The sequence below is a fragment of the Oryzias latipes genome, chromosome 13 (genome assembly GCF_002234675.1).
Source record: "Oryzias latipes chromosome 13, ASM223467v1".
Classification (NCBI taxonomy): Eukaryota; Metazoa; Chordata; class Actinopteri; order Beloniformes; family Adrianichthyidae; genus Oryzias; species Oryzias latipes.
The window spans coordinates 22,626,178-22,637,032 of record NC_019871.2 but is presented as its reverse complement, the minus strand read 5'-3'; the positions used below and the strand labels follow the sequence as shown (position 1 = coordinate 22,637,032).

The window sequence follows — 10,855 nt, the reverse complement described above, 5'->3', positions numbered from 1 at the left end:
CGGTAAATGTCAGTTTCACTATTATGAATTAATGAGAAAATGGTAAGCAGAACAGAATTGAGGAACCATCCTGGCATGTAAGTCACTGTGCAGTGTTGTGAAACCCCCGTTCTTCCTCGTTCACATTTGGCCTTTTCCTTTCGCTGACATCAACCATGGTGGCATTTTGTGCAGATGTGTCTTTGCAACAGCAGATGGCTCCTAAGAGTTTTTTTTTTTAATTATTTTTTAGGCGATACATTGAAAAAAAATCAACTTTTAACTGGGTTTTGTTTCTTCGCCCTCATGTCTTGGATTTAAGTTTGTCCGTTCCAGTGGAAGTGTTGTGGAAAAAAAGAGGTGACCTAAAAAAGCTACGTGTGTTTGCATATTTGCTCCATTACATATTGTGTTCTTCACCTACAGGGTCATCTTAGCACAAGCTTAGTGTCACCAGCTCCTCTTCGTAAGATTAGCCCTGTTCTATTCTTGTTAGCCTGTTTTAAAACACTGATCTGCTGGTGGCTCCTCTTAACCAGCTTCTTGCCCATCTTTAGGTCATCAATCCAAAGCTGCCCAACTAATTTCGGCTACTGCTGTCCCTGTAATCCGGCGCCGCAAATCTTTCTCTGTTACGACTTCTCCGTGTGACACAGATTTGACGTATTTTTCTGCACGTCTGGCGTCTCTGCAGTAAGATGGAAGTGGCGTGCGTTGCAAAGGCTGTCATTTATGAATCAGCGATGTTCTGTCACCGTTGGTTATGCTGAGGAAGTCGATGTTTCGTGTTTTTAACCACATGAGAGCCTCCAGTCTACTTTAGCTACATCCTCCCTTCAGTTTGCCCTGACAGCTCAAAACCTCCTCACTTCATCCGAACGATGTCTAATAAATAACTATGCTGTCTGCTTTCAGGGTTCTTAGTCTTTTTTAGTTCATTTTTATTCTTAAAATGAATTAGAATTGGGATGTTATCACTGGTTCCACTGAACCGGAATTGAACAGAAATTTTCATAAAACTCAAAGTCCCACTCTGATCCTCTTTTGATCTATTTTAAAAGTGTTTCCCAGTAGATTTCTAATCATGATTATGCTGTTTTTAGCCAAAAACCTGTTGTTTTCGAAGACATAGTTTCTGCAGAGCAGCAGTAGTTGATTACAAACTCACCTCTGAGTTGTGGGTGGAACTGTTGGTGCAGAGTAAGCCCACCCCCCCTTCCCGTCATCCATTTATTACGCTCTCTCCACTGGCTTACAAAAATGACAAAATCAAATAGGTTAGGGTTTAACCTAACGTTAGCAATGCAACAAAAATGGCGAGCAATATTGGAGTTATCTAGCCGAACAGTATGGAGCCAGACTCCAGGTCGGACGAGGAAAACAAAGACGTGCATGGATGTATTTGTGGATGCATCAGAATGGAGCGGAGCAGGGAGCTTTGGACATGCAGATTGTAGCTTCCACTTCACACCTACAGGCGTTTTCTTCTGCTTCTGATTCACAACGATTTGAATAAAGACATACTCAGAAATTCTATTTTAAGCTTAATTTTCTTTAGATGTGTTTTCCATCAGGAGAAAAATGCCACAAGAACATTAGAAAAAACCCAACCAAAACATAGTTTTCATCAAGTGGGTCTTTAAACTGTTACAGCATACAAACTGCAAAGAATTTTCCTGCAAAACGCACAAACTCAAAAGCCCAACGTCCGGTGAGTTGTTTAAAAGGGGAACGGTCTTTTTAGTCGAAGAGTTTACCGTATGTGTTTAAGGTAAAGCCACAAAGTAAAATGTGTTACAGATGACAAAATGCTATTGGTTTAGTTACTAGAATGGATTTGGATTGTCATAGTGATGCACCAAGTACAGTCCTAAGCTCTGCCTTTGTTTGAGTGTTCATGTGTTTGATTCTCCTCATCTGAAGACGGGTTACATCAGCCGTGTTTCTGTTTGGGTTCAACAGGTGAAGCTAAGAACCTTGGTCCAGTCTCGGGTCAGAACCGTCAGAGGGATCTATGTACGTTTTGCACCATAAGTCTGGATCAGGAGGAAGTGTTCCGCACCAAAGTGTTTGACAAATCTGGCAGGTATGCAACTGTTCTATTTCAAGTATTATTAAAAGCCAATGTTTATTTATCAAAATATATCATTTTCCTTTAGAGCAATTTATTTGTATTTGTTTTAGGCAAAAAATTAAAATAAAAAAAGCTTTTTTGTTAGTTTTTAAGCTAGAAATTCCCTCAATGAATATTTTGTCTTGTGTTGAGTTAAAAACCGAACTGCATGGTGTAACTGTACGTTTCACCATTGAGCCGAATCACACGGGGAAGGTGAATCATTGCATCCTTACCGTTCACCTTGAAAGTGTCAAATATGTGTGTTGCACTGACTTAAAGAAAAATCCATAATTTATGGTTTCATTGCAATGAAGTAAGGTTTTTCTTTATTGTTACTTGCTTATTAGAAAATTAAAAAAGGATTTTTCTAAATTTTTTAAAAGCTTTTTGTTGTTCTGTAAAACATAAATCCTATGTGATCCAAACATTAAAGCTTGAACTGAATTGTAGAGAATCAAACAGTTACACTCCTAGTTTGAATCCCTGTGCGTTTCAAAACTGTTGGTGAATTGGTTTTATTTTATTTATCATGAAAGCATGAATTGAATTGTGAAGTTTTTGAATCAAAATAGACTTCTGCAGTGAGAGCATTACAGCGTCTGACTCGGTTATCTTTTTTTATGTATTTTTTGGTTAGGAAGTGGTAGAACTTCCTTTATCTTGGTTGGAAAATGTTTCCATTAGCCTGTAAGATGAACAGATTCAAATTTATCGTTGTCCAGATATTTTTATCTTCAATCTTCCGTCTGATGTTGAGCTCTGACTTGTTTGTATAGGCGGCTGCTGACAGCCATAGAGGAGCTTACATGTAATGTTAGTAATTGAACGGTTGTGTAATATCGAAACGATGAATCTGGCATGAAAAAAAAAAAAGCACAAAGGATGAGTGAGTGATGAGTGCGCCTTGACTGTCCTGAGCTCTGATGGAAGCCGGAGCGCTCTGCTGTTCCTCAGAACGCGTTAATGTCAGGAGACTCGTCAACACGAGTCACGTCACACCTCATTTAAGGGAAGTTATGCTGGTAATCCAAACAGGCCCGTGTTTACATGGAGGTAAAGATTCATTTTTGTCATTTCCTCCTCAGAGAAATTCTCTGAACTGAGCGGTGAATCATGGCCGCCTCGAGATGTTTAGTGTAAATTTCTATCAGTCATGTGAGTAAATGCCTCAGAAATGTGAAGAGACTCTTCATATGTTTTTTTAGGTGCAACAGCTAAAATCACAGGTAAAATAATACGGCCAGGCTTTCATTCAGCGAGCTTTTAAAGAGACATTAAATATGTCCAGAGTTGATCTATTTGGCTGTCAGAATATAAACATTAGGTACTTAAAAAGGGAGCGACAGATTATGTAATAAACACAAATAATCTCCTTTTTCTCTATCATTTATATCATCATCAATTATTCATTTATTTATAAAGCCCCTTCCACCCCCAGCATAGCAGGCCCAGCGCTGCACATGGGGAGAGCAAAACATTGTACAATCATAAAACAGAAAAGAATAAAAAGCATAAAACCAAATGACTGTTTCCCATTTTTTGATCAGTTTTTTTCTGGGGTCTTTTGGAAAACTTTATATCACTTTTCACGGCTGCTTTTTATTGGAGTTACGTGGACTGCAGCACATCGTGGGATTGCTGTGGGGTCTCCTGGACGTCCTTAAGAATTTCAGTTAAGGTGGAATTCTGCATGTGGACGGGGAAGCAGCACATTCCCGAAACCAGCCCTTTACAATTTGTTTGTCTGAATTCCTTCACTGCTCCCTGACAACTCCAAGACAGTGCAGGACCATCCAGTACCCTATAAATAAATGCAATTCAGACACATGCTCACCACATTTTTAGTGTGAATATTATTATTATTATTATTATAACGGCAAATATAATATCACCCATTTGCCGAAGTAAAAAGCCAATAACCATCAACATTTTATGGAGTATTTATCAATCCACTCTGTGCAGAAAATGAAAACTTGGATCATTTATAAAAAATTATTTTATGGATTTTAGTCTATATTCACCAATTTGCAGAGACTTCTGGGAAATTTCCAGGGCTCTGGATTTTGGAATTGTAGATTTGGACACCCCGAAACAAAGGCGAATGCCCTTTAGAAAGCACTAAGTAGAGAGAGAAATCTAACTCAGCAAAAGAGTCACAGGAAGAATAAAACCTTCATTGATTTTTTTTTTTTTTTCTATAAGAAAATGTGTCTATATTCACTTAGTTACATTTAATTGGAAAAGGTTTTTGTCAGTGATGAAATACTGTTACCAAACAGTGTGCTAGTCCTGGATTAGATATGTTAATACTTTAAAAACAAATTCATTTTTAAAGCTAAATGAATAAATTAATATACATTTTATACAGTAAATGTTTCCTGTTTCTTCCAATTTAGTTTCAGATTTATAGAAAGAAAATGAAATTAAAAGACATTTAAAATTTCACCCTAGAATCAGATTTAAGCAGAAAAAAAATAACAAACTACAATACAATATTTTGGTAATTGCTTATCTTCCACATCATCAAATCATGAAGAATCTTTTTTATGTAGTTTTTTTTAAATGAACATAAATGGGGGTATAAGGAAGAAGTTAGATTCTTATGGATGGAAGGTGGGCGGAAGAAGGATTGAGAAAGCTCTCGGCTTTCCTTCTTAACTCACCGAGCATCTGTCAGTAAACATGGACCCGTTTTTTTTTTTTTTTTTAAAGGTATTTCACAACAGCCTCCTTTTTTTATGCTTCTGCCTTTGATACCTCTCAAAGAGAATTAGTAGTCTCAGAGGAAGTGTTTCCTCTCACGTTCTCCTCCGTTTCTTTGTTTCACTTTCAACTACTGGATCCTTTTTTTTTTTTGGTTCACTTCGATGTTCTTCCAGCTGTGGAGCTTGATTTGATGCTCCGCTCCTGTTGTTGGACAGCGTTGCTGCTGATCCTCAGGAGATCGTCATTAGATTGTGGGGGAAAATACAGAGGGAAAGGTCAAATGGGGGGGGTCTGATAGTTAAGGCCTGATAGTTAAGTTGCGAGATTTCTAGTGAAAAAGACAATGGCTACATACAAATTCCATCCCTACTCCCTAACTACTAAAAAAACTACCCAGTGCCCTGGATTTTAAAAGTACAATGGAGTTTAAAAACTAAACACATTTTTTTAAAATTATGACTTTTAATTTACGAGAAAAAAGTCGTACATCAACTATGAAAAAAACACCAAAGTTATCGGAGCCATGCTCAAAGATAAAAAATGTGGAGCATTTTGTGAAGCTTCATTTCTTAATAGGTTTCAAAAACAAAGAAATTCTGAACCTTTTGGCGACTCAAAATCAAACTATTGTTAGCGTAGCCGTCTTTCCGGGGTTCAGAGACACGTTTGGGTGTAGAGAACCGCTACTTTATTTTCCTTTTCATTCACATACCCAGAAGTTCATTTGTCGCCTTTCGTCATGAACCTGTCAGGCACACAATAAAACACCAAAAGAAAAGAAAATATTCTGTTATATTAGCATAAGAACATTGAAAATGCCAAAAGTGCTTCTCCTCCTCAGACGGAAGCATCACACAAACGTAGGGATCTGGTCTTTGGTGGAGGAAGAAAGGATTCAAGTGGACAGATGCAGGGACACCGACGTCTTCATCAACGGCTGCAGAGATCCTGCAAACCACCCATCAATAAATAAAACATGAATAAATTGGAAATCAAACAAATGAGCTTCCAGACGTTTGGAACGTTATCAATAAACATTCAGCTCACCTGTTCAACTAAGTTTAGTCGGTCTGCGTTCACTTGTCGCACTGTATTTATTTATTTATTTTTAAATATGTCAATATCTGATTTTCCCAAAGTAAAAACCTGTGCATTCATGCAGACTGTTTTTTCCAGGCACTGGGTTTTAGAATTGCAGATTCGGACTCCAAGACGCTGGCGAAGGGATGTGCTAAAAGGTGACCACCAACTTTAGGGTGCTCTAAGCAGTGAAGGGATTCAGACACAACCCCGTTCCTACATCCCAAACAGGTGTCAACAATGACATGAAACGTGTCTTTAAACACCACCTTGCTTTCTCCACTCAACACACCAGATTGCTTTGGATCAAGTTTCATTTTAATGACATCTAAACACCTAAAAATGCTTTTTCTGCAGTGTTCAGATTTGTGCAAAGCTCTTAACCACCTCACAATCTGTACATCTCACTTCCTGCAGTCGCATTTCTTTTGTTTACCTGCAGAAACCTTGGGTAAACGTTGTGCAGGCCTCCTGACTGCTTTTAATCATCGTTATTTTTTTCCAACATTAACTGCTTATTTGGAAAATCCAGAAAGTCTAAAATTAGTTTTATTTCATTTGCCTCCAAACTCAACCTGGAAATTATTTCAGTCTAAGAAAAATTCCTCGACAACTCTCAGGATGAGCCTGTGTTGTGTGTCTTTGCGCTCTATTGTTTTTTAAATGAAAGATAATAGAATTCACAGATTTTTGTAAAATAGAGGATTTTAAATAATGTGAGTCCTTTATAAATGTTTACTGTTTAGCAGACAAAATATTTATTTAATTTGAGAAAAAGAGATTATCTGTAATTATAATTTAGAAGAACATGCAATTTTAAAAAAGAGAAAAAATGGTGAACTAAAAGTAAAGAAAGTTGTGTTTCTATGCAGATTATCTAGTTATGGAAAGATCTTCAAACACAAATAAACACAATAAACGCAAAAAAAACAATTTCCAGAATATGTACAATAAAAAATGTTGTCCATCTTGTCTGGTACGGTTATGTGTTTACATTTTTTTTCTTTTTTCCTTTTGTTGAGAGAAGAAAAAAAAAAGCACCAATAGTTTTAAAATTTAAGTAAAATGAGCAGAAATATTAAGTTTTCTCATTTCTGTTCCCCTTTCAATGTTTTTTTTTTGTGTTATTGTTTGTGGACACAAAAACAAAAAAATTATAAAAACAAAAAAAAAACGTCATGAAGGAAAAAAGGCAAACTGGATCTGTTTGTAGAGCTGCTTCATTAACAGAATGATTGTTTTCCATCAGAAGCGGTAACTCCCTTTTAAATGTAACGGATAAAGAAGGAACTTGTCTGACTTTATGACACCTTAACATGTAATTACACAAACATTGTGTGGAACTCTATAATACAAAGCAGCCTGTGTTCATTTGGGCAGAAAGAAAGTTAACGTCTGAGATGTTTTTGAACTCATTTTTTAAGCCAACTCTACAGATATAAATAGAATCAACGTGTCTATAGATGTTCTCTTGTTGCTTTAAGCTCAAGGCATTTGCATGCACATCGACATCACAAAATGCAAAACATATCGTTGACACACAACGGCTGCATCAATAAATGTGTGATTTATCTGAAAAAAGATTTTTACAGAGTGCATTTGCATGAAACTCTCTTGAATGTATGGCCTAACGAGGTTTAAAACTCCATAACTCCATCTTTATTATCTTCCTTTTTCCTTTAATTCACAGCCCTTTCTATGGAGAGGATTTTTACTTTGAGATCCCGCGGCCGTTTCAGTTTTTATCCTTCTACGTTTATGCCAAGGGGGTTTTTCAGAGGGACTTACCTGTTGGTGAGGCTCACACACAAAGCTTAAGGTAAATGCTGTGCTGCATGAATGGGCGTGTTGGCGCTGAATCTGCCTGCTTCTGTCTTCAAGGCAAGGTGTCGATCCGGAAGGACGATCTGTGTAAATACAGCGGAAAGGAGCACTGGTTTAGCCTGCAGCCAGTAGATCCCAACTCGGAAGTTCAGGTAATTTCTACACGTTTATCAGGTTTTTAAAGTCAAACTCATTGGCTTTATTTGAGCACTGGGCCAAGACAGTGTGACGACACTCAGAGGAAACGGTTTACTTCCACCAAATGAAGTCAGTTCAGTCGCCTTTTTTTTTTTTTTCGCAATACGGACGCCGCCATGTTTGGAGTCAGACTTCATCACTAAGCAGTGATTGGTCTGAGTCGAGGATTGAATGGCAACCACTCTGGCCAATCAGGAGTGAGCTTGTTGGAAGTCCACATCCAACTTTGGACGTGAGATCACCTACTTTTATCGAGGCAAATGATTGATCAGTTTATAACTTGAAAAAAACATGAGAAAGTCAGAGGTGGCAATATTTTACAGTCAATGATCCAAACTCTTGATCATGGCCTGATGTTTGAGACACTTTGAAGGAACCTGATGGTGTTTTTTTTTTTTTTTTAAAGAATTCCTGCCCGGTCAGTTTAGTACAAATGAAATTCCAGAATTTTTCTTCCTCTGATGAATGACAGCCTCCCCACAACCCTGTTGGAAATGTGAACAGGAAGTCTTTGAGAGGAAACTTTCTGAGAAATTTCGCCCTTTGTCACAAACATCACTGTTTTCGTCGGATTTGCAAAAAAGAACGTGAAGAAAGACACTCAGGCAATGCCGTTCTGTTGAGCTCATGCTTTCATTCAACCTTTTTTTTTTTTTTTTTTTTTTGCATAAATAAGGCAGTTCCTTTAAACTCCGGACAACATTTCTGCAGCAAAAAAAGGTGTGCACTGACCAAAAAAAAAAAAAAGATGTCTGCTTCATCAGAGTAATACTGAAACGCATATTTAGATTCTGACCGTCCTAAGATTGTCTCAACAGTTCTGCTGAGGCACAGATGGGCCCACAGTGTGGTTTTGTTGGGAGAAGCAGCACCGGCGAGCCGCCTGTTGACATGCTGACCTGAGCTGCACTTTGATTGCATTTCAAAGTCGCTAATAGGGTCTGATCCTGTGTTTTTAGAGGCGCGGTCTTTTACTTCAGAAAGCATTTGTTTTAGACTTTTTAAAGAACAAATGGAGTCTCAAGTTCTCTGCTCTTTTCTTTTTACTTTTTGCAGGGTGGATGAAAAACATTGTAATGGACTAAAATGGCTAAATATGAAGGTTTCTCATCTGATCATTTCTCCTGGGCTTTCACTTAACCAAAAATAAGCCAAGTTATTAAATCATATGCCCCCCCCTCCTTCATCTGTGCCCTGGGATGCATGTGGCGCTTCAGAGAAAGTGACCTTAAAGTAATTCCGAATTCATGCAAATTTAAAACCGCCAGGGATTACTTTTAATCCCCTTTAATCTGTAAAGTACGGTAACTTTCTGCTCAGGAGTAAACGCCTTCATCTGTGAACCATGGAGGTGTCGACTTAAAAAAAACTTGATTATATGAGAAGTTGACAAGAAATAGTGTAAGTGTTTAAAAAAACAAACAGATATTCATCAGCCAGCGTCTGGGCTGCAGCTATCATGTTAGGAGCTTGCAAATGGAGGCTTTTCGGGCGACTCTAAGATGGTTATTTCAGATGAGAGTTCTTGCCTTGGCAGCACAGAATGAAAGTGTGGAGGCGTTTAGTTCAGCTCTGTTTTTCTCTCTGCGACACTTCGGAAGTGGAGACCTGCAGCGCTCACCACATCCGACCCTGTAAAGATCTGTCTCAGCGATGACAGGATTCTCAGCTGTTGTGGCTCTCATCACACGTTTTACCTCCCTCAATTAAAAGCTGAGCATGTGCGGTGAGGAAGCAGGCCCGTTTTACTCACCTGTAGGAGGAGGACTGCCGCTGTTTGTCAATTTTTAGGGCTTTCAAATTAAAAGCCACTCAGCTGAACCCCACAAATATGGTTTCATTGATTTTTCTGTTTTCCCGTCATGTGACACATTTCACATGTTCTGTGTCTGTGTGTACACAACCGTATTCAGAATCATCTAATCACTGCAAGTGTTGAAGTATTGAAAGCAAAAGCTTTTTGTTTCCTTTTGCCCCAAAATAGTGTTTATCCTTAAAAAAAAAGCGCAAATTATCACACTCCCTTCGCCGTTCTGAAGGCTGAAACAGGGATTTGGTTTGTCACATTGTTCCGAGGTGCTCTGTAATTTTAAATTCTCTTGTTTTTTTATGGATGATATCTCTTTTTTGACATCCGTCACCTGAGTTGGTTGAAGTTTGCTATTCATGGCTTTAAAACTAACTGCTCCCATGATCTTACAGGGCAAGGTTCACCTGGAGATGCGGCTGAATGAAGTGATCACAGAGAACGGCTCCATAGGTCAACATTTACTAGTCCGGTAAGTTTCACAACCTTTGTCGCGACTTAAACGCGTCTTTTACGGTTTGTTTCCATTTGAATTATGAAAGCTCACCTAGAAATAAAAAATATTCCTTTGGTTTTATTTAACAGAAGCTTCATGTTTTCATTCATAAATAAATGGAAGGATGTGTTCCTAAATATGACTTTTTTCTTTTGTATCTTCTTGCAAAAAAACTTCCAAAAAATAGTTCAAACTCAGAAGTAAGATCACGTGGGGAAAAAATTGGCTTCATTCAGATTTTTACATAAGATTAGCCTTTAAAAAATGTAAGTTTCATAAACAGTCACAGCAATCTAGGGGTGCAAAACTGTTCAGACGCACTTGTAAATATCATGATATATACTATAAGGGTAATTATTGTGTTGGTTCCTGTGTCCGTACTGCTTTTAGAAATGATCCAAAAAACCCTTTTGTTTAAATCTAGGCATGGGACAAAACATAATCCCCTCACTAATCACTGTTAGGGGCGCTTGCCATTTTTTTCGGGGTGTCTAAATCTAAAATACCAAAATCCAGTACCTGGAAATTTCCCAGAAGTCTTTGCGAAAAACCAGTGTGTGTCAATGTTTAAATATAGACCACAAAGCATCCCGTTTGCATATATTGTCATATAGAAAAAAATCTTTCTTTGGTGGATTCATAAATACTG

The 10,855-nt window shown here is 37.9% G+C and overlaps 1 protein-coding gene across 1 annotated transcript in view; it reads left to right on the top strand.

Moving 5' to 3' along the window:
* rasa2 (RAS p21 protein activator 2) overlaps positions 1-10,855 on the top strand; it is a 42,730-nt gene that overhangs the window by 1,709 nt on the left and 30,166 nt on the right. The window contains exons 2-5 of the mRNA XM_023961781.1: positions 1,942-2,065; positions 7,572-7,675; positions 7,763-7,857; positions 10,106-10,182. Coding sequence (XP_023817549.1) covers positions 1,942-2,065; positions 7,572-7,675; positions 7,763-7,857; positions 10,106-10,182 — 400 coding nt within the window. The remainder of the gene's footprint in view (positions 1-1,941; positions 2,066-7,571; positions 7,676-7,762; positions 7,858-10,105; positions 10,183-10,855) is intronic.